We start from the raw sequence: 17,446 nt of genomic DNA, 5'->3' as shown, positions 1-17,446 counted from the left end.
CCAGATCTGGATTAGTAATATAAATCTTGCGTTCTGATTGGCTGTTGGGCGCACTTGGAAAAACAGCTGCCCCGTTGACCATCATACACATCGCAGTGCATGCAATGTAAACATCACAGCTATTGATAAACCGGATATCTGCAGCAGCTATTACTGATCTCTACCCAGTCAGAGAAATGAAGTTCGTCAGGTTTATAATGAAGAATGCTGCGCTGGCCAATGTGCCTCATCACATCGAACACTTCTCCAAATTTTCACCTTCTCCACTTTCAATGAAACAGTTTCTTGATTTTGGTGAGTATACTTTATCTACTGTTATTTTGGTCGGGTATGAAATCGTGTGCAGCGAAGAAATAGCTTAATATCATGAGAATTACGCTGCCAAGTGGTCGTGTAACGTCAGTCAGTTGCAGTTCATATTATTTTCTCTTCTGTCCTCAATTACGAGCATGGCTTTGTAACGTTAGCTGCTTTGCACGTATTTAGTGCTATTAACATCTGATTTATGATTATTATGCGCTGCTTTACCAGCGGTGTGTAGTAATATAGAACAATGTGTACCTTTTGATTCGGATCTTTTTAGTGAACTGAACTGGTTCAAAGAATCAATCTGAATTTGTTTACAAATCTTTAACGGTGCACTCCTAAAGCGGCCAGAATAATGAACTCTATAATTTAAAACCAAGCAACTCTATAATTTAAAACCAAGCAACACAAGTTTACTGTAATAGTCGAATAGCAGATGGCACAAAACGCAACCGAATTGTTTTGCGTGACTGTAATTTGGTGCGTAAATCAGGCAGAAATACGTAGTTTTTTTTAAATTACGTCTATCTTGAATACAGCTGTGACACAAACAAATATTAAACATTACTAATAACACCTTTTCAAGAGGAAAAATGTTTTTTAGATGTTTAAAAAGCATCACACACTAAGGGATTGAACCTGTTTTTCAGCAGCAGTTTTTTGAAACGAACTGATCAAAAGAACCGATTCGTTGAAATGACTCACAAATCCAGTCACTACTGCTCATACGAGCGAAATGTTGCGTCATTTTACAGCTGCTGCCTTTGTCCTGCGCCACTATGTTTATGCACTTCTTTTTGACTGTTCGCATTATGTGTGTATGTCTTTGAGTCCTGAACATAAACACTTCATTAATGTTTATGATATATCTCTGTCACTTTGACCAGCGTTTCATGTTTATTTGTTTTACGTGTTGCTTTCTTCCAGGCTCTACCAATGCATGCGAGAAAACTTCTTTTGTTTTCCTGAGGCAAGAGTTGCCCGTTCGTCTGTCAAACATCATGAAAGAAATCAACTTGCTCCCCAAAAGACTACTTACCACACCTTCTGTACAAATGGTGCATAGCTGGTGAGTTAAGTTGCACAACACTTTACTACACATATAAACTAATCCATCCTGCAATGACGGATTGTTTAAAAGACGATTATGGCCAGAGGAATGCAATTTATTTTTAGTACGCTTTGTAAACACTTGAAACTAGGCCAAACTTTGAACTTGGAGGGAGAGAGAGCGTTTTGAACTTTCCCCTATATATTCAGCTTGGTGGGACTTTCAAGAAGGGATTCTGCTGTGAACTTTGTCCCACTTTCACTGCCTGACCGCGTCATACTCCCCTCTTGTTGTTGCCTTTTCCGAAGAGCAGAAACTTGGAAACCTGGCCATAGCCAAAACAAAACAGTCTAGCATTCATATGCATGGCATGCAACTGCTTAACGGTTGTTTTGCTCAGATGTTAGGCCATGACTTTGTGCCACATCTGTTTATCAGTGTGGTGTCATCTGTATTAAACAGAATATGTGATTTTGATTTGTTACAGATATTTTGTCAATATTAAATTCTAAATATAATTATACACTGTAAAAAAAATGCGGGGTTTCACACAATTCTTTTATTTAGTTTCAGCACAAATTGATTAAGTTAACCTCATTGTTTTAAAAATGTAAGTAGATTAACATAAAACTATTAAGTGGACCCAAAAACAACCACTTGGGCATTGTGTTGATTCAGCTTTTTAAAAGAAAGTACTTTGAACAAGCAAACAAGCAGCAGCACTAATTTTCAGTGTATTTTCATTTCTCAATATATTTAAATTTAATTTTAAAATATTTAATTTCAAAGATAACTAAATTATATTAGTTGCCTGAAGTTTCTATTCTGAAAACACATGACAAAGTTTTTTTTATGATTAATGCAGTCTTCACACTAGCCTTGTTTTAATGTTTTTAAATTAATTTTCATCACTTCAACCCCTGCTTTTTTCTGTTGCAAAGGTATATTCAGAGTTTGATGGAGATCTTGGAATTCTTGGAGAAAAGTCCAGATGACCACAGTATATTAGAAGAGTAAGTAGGAACATAAATAGTACATTTTATGAAGAAAATCTAAATGTTAGATATTGTATTTTTCACTCAGTTTAGAACCCATATTTTTTGCATTGTTTTACTTGTTTATGTTATTACGTTTAGAACTAAAAGGTATAAATTTAAATGAAAGCAATCTAACTTTTTTACATGTATTTTTCAATTTCATGTTAAATATGACATATTTCATTGCATATTTTCACACACTTCATTGTGCACACAGGTTTGTCGCTGCTCTGGTCAACATCCGCAACAGACACAATGATGTTGTACCCACCATGGCCCAGGGCGTGATTGAATACAAAGAGGTATTTGGTCAAGATCCAGTCACTAATCAGAATATCCAGTATTTCCTGGACCGTTTCTATTTGAGCCGGATATCCATCCGAATGCTAATCAACCAGCACAGTAAGTACAATATTCTGCCCAAACTAATCCAAAGAGTGTCCATACAGCTTAAATTCACTATATGTGTGTTTTTCCTTTGCTTTTTTTAGCTCTTGTATTTGATGGAGCCACAAATCCAGTTCACCCCAATACCATTGGCAGTATAGACCCTCACTGTCAAGTGGCAGACGTTGTTAAAGGTATACTTTCACAAACATTGAGAGCGTGTCTATGTCAGATATTCATCTCAAAAATCTATGAACCATTTGTTTAGTCAACACTCAGACACTATTATATGTTTCTAAAATGATATTGTGTCATCACTGTTCTTAATGTAGATGCATATGAAAGTGCCAGGATGCTTTGTGATCAATACTACCTCAACTCACCTGACCTGGACCTTCAGGAACTCAACAGTAAGATCAGAGAAAAATCATTTTATTCATCTTAAATTGAGTGTAAAGTGATAATTCACAGCTTATCTAGATGCACTGCATTTATTTGAGTAAAATGCTAATTTGTGTTTTATTCTATAATTAATTTCTAGATAATTTCTTTTAAGTTTAAAATAAAAATATTGTAATATTGTGTGAAAATCACTATTATTCTACCAAATATTGATATTAATACCACATACACTACTTGACAAAATTCTTGCCGTTAATCCTTTTGTAAGAGCAAAAATTAATAACTAATTTATTAAAAAACGAATAAATTAATAAGACCTATTGGAGCCCGCATGGACACATGATTCTCACAGAAATCAGTCAAATTTGGTAAAGGAAAAATCATGGTTTGGGATTACATTCAGTATGTGCAAGAGATCTGCAGAGTGGATGGCAACATCAACAGCCTGAGGTATCAAGAGATTTGTGCTGGCCATTACATTACAAACCACAGTCCAGGGCAAATTCTTTAGCAGGATAGCGTTCCTTCTGATAATTCAGCCTCCACATCCAAGTTCCTGAAATCAAAGAAGGTCAAGGTGCTCCATGATTGGCCAGCTCAGTCACTAGACATGAACGTTATTAAGCATTTCTGGAGTAAGTTGGACGAATGCATTGAAGATGAATCCACAGAATATTGTCTTATTGAATGGGGAGTCCTGCAAGAACGCTTTCTTTGCCGTTTCAGATGACTTTATAAATAAGTTATTTGAGTCATTGCAGAGATGTATGGATGCAGTCGTTCAAACTTGTGGAAGTCATACACAATATTAAATCTTTTTCCACTGCACCATGACTTTATATTCTGCACATTATTTCTGTTAAGTGACAAGACATTTGTCAAAGTATAGACAGACCTTACTGTCCTAATTAAATAATTAAAAATCAAGGCATGATCATATTTTATTTTGGTAACATAAGCGAAGTGTAGATTCCTTTGCCCTTCATATAAACCACTTTTGACACCAAATGATCAACTAGAAGTCAAGCTATTATTTGTTGTTTCTAAAACTTGAAGAGGCGACAAGACTTTTGTCAGGTAGTGTATACTAAAGATTAAAAAATCATTATTGTGCTGCTAAAAATCGTTACCTTTTTTGTTATTTTATGCGACATTTTTATTTAAAATTTGGTAGAAATGTCAGGAGTAGTTTACAGAATAAATCAAAAATGACATTTCACTTGAACACATACAACTCAATAATGCAGAAAGCCGAGGATTGTTAAGTACAGTCCATTAGTTTTTTCCATTGCACTAAGTAAGAGCTCAGAGTCTAAAATGTATTCCTTCTATTGGTTTTACATGTTTTCCGCCTAATTGCTCAGAGCTTAGCTATGATAATAGATGTCTTATCAGCTGTAGACAATATTGACACTGTGTCTTTGTTCTTCTTTTAACAGCTAATAATAGGAACCAGCCTATTAGCATAGTGTATGTGCCTTCCCATCTGTACCATATATTGTTTGAACTGTTCAAGGTGAGTTGTAGCCCATCTCATGTTCTGCCCAGATACATCGCTGTTTACGTAAGATCTGAATGTTGTCATGACAGTGTGTTTTCGTCCTCAGAATGCAATGAGAGCGACTATTGAGAACCATAAAGAAGGCAGTAATCTTCCAGCCATTCAAGTCATGGTGGCTGTAGGAGGAGAAGACCTCACTATAAAGGTGATTGGATTCAAGAATGGCTTATTACAGTGTTATCATTATGTTTTAAACCAATTATTATTTTGGAAATAGCTTTTAAGTTAATACTTTCTTTGTATCCTATTGTGTAAATTGAGATATTTACACTAAATTTCTTTACTGGATTTACTTACTGGAATTCTAACAAAATAATTGAAGTAAAATTATTTAAAAACACCCCAATGACCACATAAAAAGAAAACATATCATTAAAATTAATTAATTTCTTCTTTTTATTTAAAAATTAACAGATCAAAACAGGAGGGTTGAATACAATATTCTTTATTGTATCAATTTTTATAAAATTATTATTTTTTTAATACTTTATTTGTAGGAATTTTTGATAAATGTGCACAAAACAAACAGTCAACAACAAATATACAAACAAACATCCCCAACACTAATTTCCCTTATGTGGCTTTAACGGAAGAGACACATAGCTAACAGTCTGCAAACATTAAAGTCCTCAAGCATTGCACAATTGCACAGCAAGTATACGTAGAGAGTTTAAATACAACTCCAATACAGTAATGACAAACAAATAAATTAATAAAAAAAAATGTAAAAAGGAAAATGCAAAAAGATTCACAATACACATACAGTAAGCAAAGCACTCAGTGTGTAATAGAAGGAAGGTTCTGTATACCTTTATTACAAGCAAGCCCATTGTGAAAACCCTAACAAGGTTAGAGTGAAAGGAAAGAGTATTATAAAAAAAATTAAAAAGATGGGGCGTGCAGGGGGATCTTTTGAGATTGTATGGGATTAAATATCCTTTTGCTCTAAGAATTGTAAATTGTCAACGTATGTAGGAAATGGAGACCATGTTTCAAAAAATACAGTTTTTGATCATCTGAGAGTAAATTTGATTTTTTCAAGCTAAATAACATACATCACGTCTTTGATCCATCTACTATGTGTTGGGTGCTCAGTTTTTTCCAATAGAGAAGAGTTAAATGCCTTGCAAATAGCATGGTAAAAGCAATTACGCTACATATTTATTTTTTAAGCACTATATTTTCTGGGCTGGTTCCGAGATTCATTATTTAGATTTTATTATTTAAAATGTGTGTATTTTTTAAAATAAATTTACTCCATTGATAGAAAAAAATATAATTTTCTTAAAAATTAGGCATGTTGTACAAACCTACTTTGATTTAAAAAAAAAAAATTTCAAATTATTCAAATTATTTAGTTAATGTACTTAGTAGCGGTAAACATATTATTATATTTAAAAATATTTTTCATTTATCTATTTTTGTCTAAACATATGGGGCCCTATCATACACCCGGCGCAGTGTGGCGCAAGACGCAGCGCAGTAGTCTTTTGGTAGTTTCAGCTTGGCGCAAGAGTCGTTTTGAGGCGTTGCGCTACGCTGTTTAAATAGCAAATGCATTTGTGCACCCATAGGCGTTCTGGTCTAAAAAGGAAGGTGTTCTGAGGCTGACCGCTGGCGCGTTGCTATTTTGAGAAACTATAATAGATTTTTCACTAGACCAAAACTAACCCGGTCTAAACTCCGGCGCAGAGTTGCGCCTCGCTTACGCACTGCTTAATACGCACAAGACAGCAATAGGCAAATATCTTTACATATGAAAAAATGTAAATATTAAGGATATATATAGGATATAATAAGAATAGATATAGGATATAAATATAAAGGATTAAAATATTACAAAACATATTATTTTCTAGCCTTCAAAAATAGGAAAAATCACTGCTTTTATATCTTCTTCATCTCAGGAGGCTTTTTTCAGTTCATTCATAACAATTTGCTTTTGTATAATGGTATTATTATTAGCAGTATTATTTAATATATCCATATTTATATTTGTTTTATTAAAAACAAGCTTAGATTTGCCCACCTGTCAGGTTTAAGACCATATGGGTCATGGCAGGTGTATTTGGAAATAACTCAGTATTTTGACCACACTTGGTAATTATTGTTCATTTATTCGTTTGCTAGAAATTAGAACTGAATTTAGAAATAGTTTTGAAACAAATGTTTGCGCTTAACAAACTAAATTAATTATTTATAGGCTAATTGATGTCTGTGCGTAAAGGTTTCCCTATCCAAGAGCAAAAATGAAAGTAGTTCCATTATCTCTCATTCTCACGCAGTAGATGCTCTGTTTAACAGTTTTCTGTTAAAAAACTTTCAACTGTTAACTGTTTGCTTTTGAAATGCTAATTTTTTCCACTTAGACTTACTTTGCGTCCTGTAAATAGCGAATGCGCTCTTGGCGCGACGCAGCTGGGTCTTAAAGGGAATAGGAGATGAGACTCTAATTGGTTTATTCTCAAAACACACCTATAGGTCATTAAGAAAATAAACTCAACCCTTTTACCCCATCCGCCTTGGCGCAAAGCAGATTTTCCCATCCGTAAATTAGCAAAAATGCGTTCTGACACGCCCTGAAAGCGTTTGCGCCCTGCGTTTTGCACTTTGCGCATGGACCGTCAAAATAGAGCCCATGGTCTTGAAACACAGAAAAAGTTACTGTGACTTATTATTTCAATGCTGCCTTATTGATTCTAGTCTGCTGTAACTGGAGCAGTCGGTCATGTTCCCATGCTGTTGCATAACACAATACAGAAAAGCTGACTGGCCTTGTTGTTTGGTTACCTTGACAAAACTGATTTGAGACGTGTACTGTACATACTAACCAGTCATGATCAGGGTCAAAGTGCTCTTCCCCTCTCACTGTTAGCCTGTTTTTTCAATGTCTATGTTTTTTTAAATAGTTATATATTTATTCCTAAAAAAAATTTTTTTGTTTTGTTTTTTAGATGAGTGACCGTGGTGGTGGAGTTCCTTTCAGGAAGATGGAGAATCTCTTCAGTTACATGTACTCCACAGCACCAACACCACAGATGGATGAGAAGCAAAGGGCTCCTCTGGTGAGATTTTAGAGCTTTGTACATGAAGTACAAATAGGAATTGCAAAATACAGAAAAAATAGTATCAAAGAGTTTAGGGATGCACAATGTATCGGAGGCCATTTCGTTATCGGCCAATAAAGGCTATTGGTAATGTTATCGTTATTGGTCCAATATCAAAATTAAGCCAATATCTTTAAGCTGATAGATTGTCATTGTACAGAATTGCCTGCCTCTCATTTTGTTATTTAACCTATTATTTTTTGCGACAATCAATTCATGTTGATTTGCTATGAGAAGAAAAGGAAATAATCTATTTTTGGCATGCTGATTCATGTGATATCGTGAATATGGGTCTATTTTTTGCTTCGAGTGTGCTGTTCTAAGAACTGTTCAAACTTTTATGAAGTTTTTAAAATAAATCAGTTGTTAAGTGTATAAAAATATAACATTTTAAAATATTTATATTAATCAGCTAACATATCGGTTATCTGCCTCCAAATCTAAGGAGTTATCAATATCAGCCCAAAAACCATATGGGTGCATCCCTAAATGAGGTAACATTTCACATTTCACACCTAAAAAGGTAAATGATCAAATAAAAACAAAATAAACCATAGTATGAAATATTAATTAAAATAATTTATGTAAAAATATTAATAAGTAATATTATTTTTAAATCTGTGCTTCCATACAAAGAAGTAGTTTTAATAGATGTATATTTAAACATTTAACATATTTACCCGTTGCTTTGTTGTGTTAAACTGATCTGCTTCAACTAGACAGGTGTTTAAATACATCTTTAGATTTTGAATCTCTTATTTTGGCATTTTCAATTTGTATGCATGTGATATCACACATAACTGCACATCAAATACACTGCCTCTTTATAAGTTTAGTCGTCTTTTGTCCACAGGCTGGGTTTGGTTATGGTTTGCCCATTTCTCGACTCTATGCCAAGTATTTTCAGGGTGACCTCCAGCTCTACTCTATGGAGGGCCATGGCACTGATGCAGTCATTCACCTCAAGGTACATTTACACCCAATACTTAACTGAATAGTTTCAAATTTATTCATTTTTAACTTTGTATCAAAAAATGTATAAAAACACTGAAGAAAATAAACTAAATTAAAAGTAAATTAGGTAAACTAAATTGAACTTTGTATGCAATGAAAATCTGCTGTATATTATTATACATTTTGATTGGTTTTCACTGCATTTGTACGAGCTCACTTGTACTATCCCTTAAAGAACACATTGCTAAATTGAAAAGCCAAGGGAACTTATCACTGTGTTGTAACAGATTACATCATGATTTTTCCCCTCAGGCTTTATCCACCGACTCTGTTGAGAGACTCCCAGTGTTTAATAAGACTGCTCGACGAAATTATGAAGTCACGCAGGGGGCAGATGACTGGTGTGTACCCAGTCGAGAGCCTTTGGACCTGGCTGTGTTCAAACTGGCCAAATGATGAGCCTCCAGGAAGGATACAAAACCCTTCAAGAGCGACTGACATGAGTGAGTGGGGATGGACACGATGTTCTCATGGCCGAAGCCTAGTTTTCCACTCACTGTGAAGCGGCGTACTCTTTCAGCAATACTCTAGATGTCGCATGCGATGGTTTTTTTCTATGCACCATGATTGTATCGTTTGTTTTCTTGGTTTGAGAAACTACTGTAGGCTTTGTCACAGCGTTACACGCAGACCATACTAACCCTCATGAAGCGGAACAACAAAGTGCCAGCTTAATGCACTCCACTGACCTGACTGAGTGTTAAGTGGAGGTTCCAGTGTGGAGAAGGGAGCCAAATGGACAGGTTTTGGGTTAGAGGAAAAGACCGTTTAGATTAGATATTGGAACTTGTTTGTTTCAAGGAACTAAAGAGTACATGAAATCAGAGGCCCTGTCAATAGCCAGTATTAAAATGCAGTTTTGTTAATTCTGATCACAAGTAGGGGATACTTAGGTGTTTTACAATACTGGAGCCAAATCGACACTTTTAAAACTTTGCATTTAAAAAACAAAGACCAAGCAAACAGTGCTGAAGACAGATGACATTCAAAAATGGTCTTTTTATTGAAAAAAAGATCAATTATAACAATTTATTAAGTTTAAAATATAGTTGTTACTATAAAACTATTAGCAACTACAAAACTCAGCAGATTTATATGAATTCACATTAAAACCTAAGTCACCTAACTAATATTGTAACCCGTAAAAACAAAGTAATCAGTATTCTGGGTATGATACGAATCAAATTTCACCCATTCTTCTTCTAGACTAGGAATATGACCATATTTTGACCATATTATTTTATATATTTTCCTCCTCCGACTTACTGCATGTCCTGACCTAATATGATCTAATTTAAACCAATCACAAATGCAGTATAGCTATATATAAATATCACTTTTTATAGTAGCTGATATCCATTATTCTCTTTGCGCATACACTTGTCAGCTCATTATTTATGGTTATTGCAGCCCGGTCACATAAAGAAACGTAACTATTTGATCATATTCATGTAAATTCTTATGATTTAATTCATATGAAAATGCAATGGTTTTAAAAGAACACGTGCATCCCATTTTCAACAAAATTGCATCTTAATACCATGTGTAAACACTACCAGTGGTACAGTAGGAAAGGGCCAAGATGAGGAAATAAGAGTCAATATGCAACCACAGATGGATCATTTATATAAAAGTACACTTGAAAACATGTTGCACAGACTTGGTAATGTTGAAATCAAGAAACACTTGTAATTCAGTGACTTTGACTGCTAAGATAGTAGTTTCCATACTCAGCCAAAAGGTGAAAGAAAGATGATCAGAGGCCATATTTAAGGCTGCATTTTCTTTGTGGCCAAATGTAATCCATGGTATTTCTCTTAAAGGGACAGTTCACCCAGAAAATGAGAGTTCTGTTATTATTTTTTGACCCTTTACTTGTTTCAAGCCTATACAGTATGAGTTTAAAAGACAGTATTAATCATATTATTTTAATAATGGCTAAAACCGATGTGTTTCCACACTGTAAATTGAAATCAAAAAGTAAGTTAGCCTATTGCCTTAAAATCAACATGTTGTCTGCTTTTAAAAAGTGAGTAACTTGTTGAACTTGTATTTGTTAAGTTGGCTTAACTTAATTTTTTAGAATTATGCTCATTATTAATTTTCCTAATAATTTTAGGGCAGAAAAACACTTTTTACAGAGCAATATTTTTCAGAATGTTTTACAGTTTGTTCAGCACTGGAAAAAAAGTCATATACAGTTTTGGAACAACTGTAGAGAGAGTAAATGTAAGAACTTTTTTATTTTTTGGTGAACTATCTCATTAAACAAAATGTGTTCAGATCCGGATTGAATGTACTGTACAAATAATCTCATTGATGTAAACTTGAAACACTTTTAACTTATGCACGGAGCATTTCAAACAGTTTTAGATGCTTTAATGTTTATTCTTAAACATGCTGAAGTATTTTAGATACCTCATTGACTGAAGTTAGCTTGTGCACTCAGAGATCTTTGCGTCCTTCGGTTTTGCAGGCCTTCGGTTGCTAGTTTCTTCAAATAGCACACAGTGTGAAATTAGAGCTGCTAATTTTAAGCCTTCTCCATGGAGAGCATGCCTACTGTATTAAATCAACCATCAGCTTTCAGCTTGCACCACACAACCTTACATGTAAGGACCATATTTTGTGTATATATTTATTTGTGTTATTGTCGTGTTATTCCTGGAAAAAAAAAATCTAAATCTTATTTTTGTAAAAAGTTTTCCATACAAACTAAATGATGTCTATATAAAGAGAAATAAACACATTTTTTGTGTCAATTTTACATTGTGGTGGAGTCTTTCATTGGCATTGAATTAGTTAGATCATGCATTTACTAACATAAACAATACATTTATTACATAACTGTTGTTCATTGTTAGCTTTTGTTAACTCACAGTGTATTAATGTTTACAAGCACAACTTTATAATAATAATAATACATGAGTAGTAGTAGTGGTAAACTTTATTATTTGTTATGGGCATCACCATATTGCTGCAGACATTCCATAAAAAATACAGTAGTTATAATAGTTATAATGCTAATTAAGATAAACTCTTGTTAAATAAACCCACTGAAACAGGTAGGCTGCAAAGAATATTGGTTTAACCTTCACTTAGAGACTCTACTGTACATCTACTAGAGGAAAGCAGTTCATAATGTGGAAAAGAAAAAAGTTAGTTGGATCATTCAGAATCCTTTCCACCTTATTAAGGACACAATTCTCATATAAAACTTGTGGATTCAAATATTAATCATGCCCAACAATTTTCCACCCAGCACTCTAAAAAACACAGGGTTAAAAACTACCCAAATTGGGTTGTTTTTAACCCTACTGCTGGGTAAATATGGGGCAGAACACATCAGGGGTTAAATTAAACCAAGTAATTGGGTTATTATTTTTAACCCTATAAATTTGGGTTTTCTACCCAATAATTGGTTATTTTTACTAGAATAATACGTTAATTTAATCCAAAAATGCCTGAGAAAGATGACCCAGCAATTGTTTTGTTTTGACTCAGCATCACTGCAGTACGGTGGGGGATGTGCAGCTTTGATTACAGGTGTACAAAAGGTAGGAAGAAATTATTTATTTCCAAAAGGTCTGACTAAGGGCTGCTATGAGCATGAATCTCATTTTAATCATCTGAAAACACAAGGAATCTGTGTTTATGTTACACTATTTTCATTGCATTTAAACAAATTAGTACACAATAGAGCTGGGTTGAAACTATCCAAGACTCTGAAAAAAAAAAAACCCAAATGCCTCAACCCAATATCTATTTGGGTAGAAAAAATAACCCTATATTTTTTAGATTGTGCCTTTAAGAGATGCATCAACTTAGATTTACATTAGACAGATAGGTTGCCAAACCACACTGTGATACCATGTCTGACAATCCATGTTAGAAAGAATACTGAAGAAAAATGCTTGAGTAAAAGTACTGTTACTTGCCTAAAAATGCAGTGCAAGAAGACTAAAATAATCTGTTTTAAATATAGTATAGTAAAAAGTAGACCTTTCAAAAGTACTCAAGAGTTGTGAGTATAACGCTGTAAAAAGCTAATGCATTTGTGGATGTGGATGTGTGTAAATAAAACATTCTGTTGTGCATTTACAGTAGTTATTGCCCAGCAGGCACACAATATCTTAAGACGTATGGGTTTATTTTTTGTCGTGACGTCAGGTGACCGAAATTCAAAGTCTATCCAGCGTCTAGGACAATGTTATTTTGATGTCTAATAATGACGTTGATATTTGGTTGATTTTTGGTTTGCATTAGAAAGAGGCCAAAATCTCAAACCAGCGTCATACTGACGTCAAATACTGACATTTATTCGTCAAGTATGGCTACCAAAATACAACGTCTGATAGACGTCATAGTGGTAACGTCCTCACAAAATCAAGCTGTAACTTCATTAGACGTTGAAATTTGGTTGCTTTTAGTTTAGAAGTTCAGTTCTGACAATAACCCGCCTTTCATTTCCAAACAAAATGCAACGACCCTGGGTGTTTTAGTCATCAAACAGTAAACATCCTTCATCTTCTCATCAGTGACATGCATCTAAACAGTCTCTGGATCAATGTGTGTAAAGATTTTGGACATCATCTTGGACATTTTTAATGTTTATGAACAGTTTGCTTCAATTATAAATCACCCACGTCTTGAGGTAGTTCAGTATGATGCAAATTACTTTCTATGTGTGATTTGATCGGACAGGAATCACAGAACTGATTTTTCTGATCCCCGTAGACAAGAAAAAGTAGTAACTGCAGGTTGAAGGACAGTAGTGAAGTAAAAGTACAGATACAGTGCTAAAAATGTACTCAAGGTAAAGTAAAAGAACACGTTTTAAAACTACAGTACCTTTGTAAATTACTATTCCTTAGAAAAATTACTCAATTACAGTAATTTGAGTATTTGTAATTTGTTACTTCACACCACTGCTGACAATGCTTTCAAGAACAGCTTTATAAAATGACACTATGCATAGCTCCAAAGAGAAGAAACCTCTGTAAAAAAAAAAATACAGTCTTTGGTGTAAACAAGAACAAACCCACTTTATGTGTGTTTTCCATGTAAAAGAACTGTCAATGTAAATGCCCACAGACTCGGGTCTCTGACTGAGTAATAGAATGGTCATGCATGGTCGCCTATATACTTTAGGTCAAAAACCATCTCTTCTATTTTCTTAGTATTTATTTTCAGCTTATTTTTATAACACTAGTCAACAACCGGCTAATTTGTGACTGGTAGATAACACTAATGGAATGATTCTTGTAAAGTAAACTTAATATTAGTAAGTGTTGAATTATGATTATTAATACATGCTGCACAATTATCGTTAATTTTTAGTTCATGCTAGTAAATACACTATTGGATCCTTATTGTATGTGACCCAAGTACTCTAGATGTTTTATATGCTAAAACACATAAATCATTTATTTGTGGCAACTCAATTTTAATTAATTTTAATTATAGAATTCATGGTCACACATTACAATAAGGTTAATTAGTTAATGTTAATTAATGCATTTACAAACATGAACAAACAATGAACAATACATCTACTACTGTATTTATTCATGTTAGTAGACGTTAGTTAATGAAAATACAGTTGTTCATTGTTAGTTCATGTTAACTCATGGTGCATTAACTAATGTTAACAAGCATGGACTTGGATGTTAATAATGCATTAGTAAATGTTCAATTGTGATTAATAAATGCTGTACATGTGTTGTTCATGATTAGTTCATGTTAGTAAATGCATTAACTAATGAACCTTATTGTAAAGTGTTACCGAATTCATATTATTTAAGTTTAAATAAGGAAGTAAACTTCAATCATTCATTCATTCATTTTCTTTCGGCTTAGTCTCTATTTTAGAGGTTGGCACAGTGGAATGAACCACCAACTATTCCAGCATATTTTTTATGCAGTTTTAACCAGTATTGGGAAAGTAAACTATATACAGAATATACTGTATATTATTAATGTGTGGAGGAGACGTTACACTCTGATTCTTTGCCCAGTAGGACAAAGGTTACATTTTCATAGTAAACAACAGCCCATTTAAAGGTCAGATGGAAAATGAAGTCATTGGAGCACAACAGAAGTCATGAATGAAACAACAAACCTCGAAGAAACCATGAACTTGATGAAGGTCAGATGTGCAGGGAAAAAAAACGGTTGATGGAAATGTGAAAGTAACGTCAGGATCATTTTGTGTGTAGAGAGCACGGTGTTCTTGATGGATTAACCTTCTCAAGAGCTGCCTGATAAACAAGTGCTCTGCTTACTGCATCACCTACCATAAAGCACGTACTCCATGTAAGGATAGACAGTAAGCTTGTTGACGTGCAGGAGGCTCTGGAATGTTTCACACACTGGTAAACTTTAAATCATAGTGCCAACATTACTGTATCAGATTACATCTATCTATCTATCTATCTATCTATCTATCTATCTATCTATCTATCTATCTATCTATCTATCTATCTATCTATCTATCTATCTATCTATCTATCTATCTATCTATCTATCTATCTATCTATCTATCTATCTATCTATCTATCTATCTATCTATCTATCCATCCATCCATCCATCCATCCATCCATCCATCCATCCATCCATCCATCCATCCATCCATCCATCCATCCATCCATCCATCCATCCATCCATCCATCCATCCATCCATCCATAGGTCTATCTATCTATCTATCTATCTATCTATCTATCTATCTATCTATCTATCTATCTATCTATCTATCTATCTATCTATCTATCTATCTATCTATCTATCTATCTATCTGCCTGCCTGCCTGCCTGCCTGCCTGCCTGCCTGCCTGCCTGCCTGCCTGCCTGCCTGCCTGCCTGTCTGTCTGTCTGTCTGTCTGTCTGTCTGTCTGTCTATCTATCTATCTATCTATCTATCTATCTATCTATCTATCTATCTATCTGCCTGTCTGTCTGTCTGTCTAACTGCCTGCCTGCCTACTTATCTATCTCTATCAAAATGTGATTAGTTACTTAACGTAACTAGGGAGTAAACCTGTTGTAACTTGAAACTGTTAAGTTGACCTGTAGCTTAAAATTTGCAATTATGCACAGTTAATTTTAAGACAACATGTTTACTCACTTTTTTACACTATATATATAATTTATTTTATTTTCATTTACAGTTTTTCTCAGCCGCTTTGGTGCGTTTCTCACAACACTAGTGCATATCTGCACAACAACAAATTCTGCATTTCTTAAAACAATTAGTACAAACTGCAAAAGATGATAACCTGCAAAAGCGTGTCACTTGCTCAAAATGGATAGCTCATTCCTCAAAAGCAAGTATTCATGTCAATCAAAGTGTCCGTATCAACAAAATGAAAAGTCCTAACACCATTGTTTATGAACAAGATAGTCAAATGGCTTTGTCATGTTTTCATTATGACAGTTTACGCTGTTCAGTTTTTCAATGCAAAAAAAGTCTGATTTTGGCGACACTTCCTGAAATTGCTCAAAACAGCACTATATACTATTTGCACAGGTACTGACAGGCTCAGCCCTGCTCAGCTTCAGTGAGTAACCAGTCTTGGGCTGCTGGGTGATATAGCTGTGACATGAAAAAAAGATCATGATCAGCATATTAATATGCATAATAATAAAACTCTTGTAAAAACAGGCCTGAAACTGATGGTTTTCCATGTTCCACAGCTGTGACTAATTATTAGCATATTAGTAGAAATTATTAATTTATTAAGCTTAAAGTCTTACATTTGTTAATATAGCAAGAATTGTAAAAAATATATTCATAAAAAACGACTGAAAAGTCAATTTAGACAGTTAAAAATATAGCATAAAAAAAAAAAATATGAAAAAAAAGATCATGATTTTTATGAAAATATGATCAGGATATTGATTTACTCCACAAACAATGAAACAGGTCTGAAACAGATGGCTTTCCTTTGTTCCACAGCTGAAGCCTGAAGCCTCATGTGAGAGAATCTACAGAGACGTGTAATTGCGAGGCCACTTCCAGGAATCCTGATAGGAAAAGTACAGGCCATAAACGACGGACTGTACGTGTTGCTTTGTGAGTGAGTGGAGATGGAGGGTCGTCGGGTGGAGTGAAGGCCTGTGTAATGTATGCAAACACATCCCAGTGGCTGTTTTCGTTCTAACATGCCTGTCATTCCCCTCGGCTGTGTTTACTGATGCCGCTTATGTAAAAGACTGCAGCCATGCGTGTGTTGTTTTGCTGGCTGGACTGTTGTACTGAATGGACTGGTCTTATCTAATCACACCATTGACTGCTCATTGCTTTATTGACAGTGAGAGCTGAAGCTGCTGTCAGACGCTGTTATGCGTTACTGAATGATGTGTGGCATGGTTTTTACAGTTGAGGAATGAGATCAGAAACACAATGTTCTTGTTGATTCTGTTGTGTTAATGTGGGCAGATGAGATTACATAAGAGTTGATTCGGTTTTATTGTTTCAAACAGTTTGAATCAGTTAATAGGGCAGCAGTGAAGTCTTTTAGTCCTGCCAGGCTCATTAAACCTGCAATTACACTGAAGTACTTTACTGAGCTCAGTGTAGGT

At 34.5% G+C, this 17,446-nt stretch overlaps 2 protein-coding genes across 6 annotated transcripts in view; both read left to right on the top strand.

Moving 5' to 3' along the window:
- Window positions 1–17,446, top strand: part of LOC100538338 (uncharacterized) — a 146,846-nt gene that overhangs the window by 118,234 nt on the left and 11,166 nt on the right. The window contains exons 1-2 of one of the 5 annotated variants that reach the window (XM_087276476.1): window positions 14,932–15,013; window positions 16,821–16,937. The exons of 2 other annotated variants lie outside the window; for them this stretch is intronic. The gene's annotated coding sequence lies outside the window, so the exon portion shown is untranslated. Of the gene's footprint in view, window positions 1–14,931; window positions 15,240–16,820; window positions 16,989–17,446 lie in introns of those variants that run through there. 2 more of the 5 variants (XM_087276475.1, XM_087276473.1) reach the window with 2 other exon arrangements.
- Window positions 84–11,632, top strand: pdk2a (pyruvate dehydrogenase kinase 2a). Its single transcript, XM_087276477.1, has 11 exons — window positions 84–294; window positions 1,234–1,375; window positions 2,299–2,370; window positions 2,612–2,796; window positions 2,886–2,975; window positions 3,114–3,191; window positions 4,623–4,699; window positions 4,791–4,889; window positions 7,699–7,809; window positions 8,705–8,818; window positions 9,118–11,632. The coding sequence occupies exons 1-11, from the start codon at window positions 177–179 to the stop codon at window positions 9,259–9,261; spliced, it is 1,230 nt and encodes a 409-aa protein (XP_087132603.1). The 5' UTR covers window positions 84–176; the 3' UTR covers window positions 9,262–11,632.

The sequence above is a fragment of the Danio rerio genome, chromosome 12, assembly GCF_052040795.2.
Source record: "Danio rerio strain M-AB ecotype USA chromosome 12, GRCz13ab, whole genome shotgun sequence".
NCBI classification, from domain to species: domain Eukaryota; kingdom Metazoa; phylum Chordata; class Actinopteri; order Cypriniformes; family Danionidae; genus Danio; species Danio rerio.
Note: the sequence above shows the minus strand (reverse complement) of the source record. Positions and strands in the feature narration are given on the sequence as shown.

Bases quoted from the DNA above. Each gene is read 5' to 3' on its own strand.
- pdk2a (XM_087276477.1), top strand. From the start codon at position 177: ATGAAGTTCGTCAGGTTTATAATGAAGAATGCTGCGCTGGCCAATGTG. The intron at 3,192-4,622 runs GTAAGATCAGAG...TTCTTTTAACAG, and splicing joins GGACCTTCAGGAACTCAACA to CTAATAATAGGAACCAGCCT. The intron at 7,810-8,704 runs GTGAGATTTTAG...TTTTGTCCACAG, and splicing joins AGAAGCAAAGGGCTCCTCTG to GCTGGGTTTGGTTATGGTTT.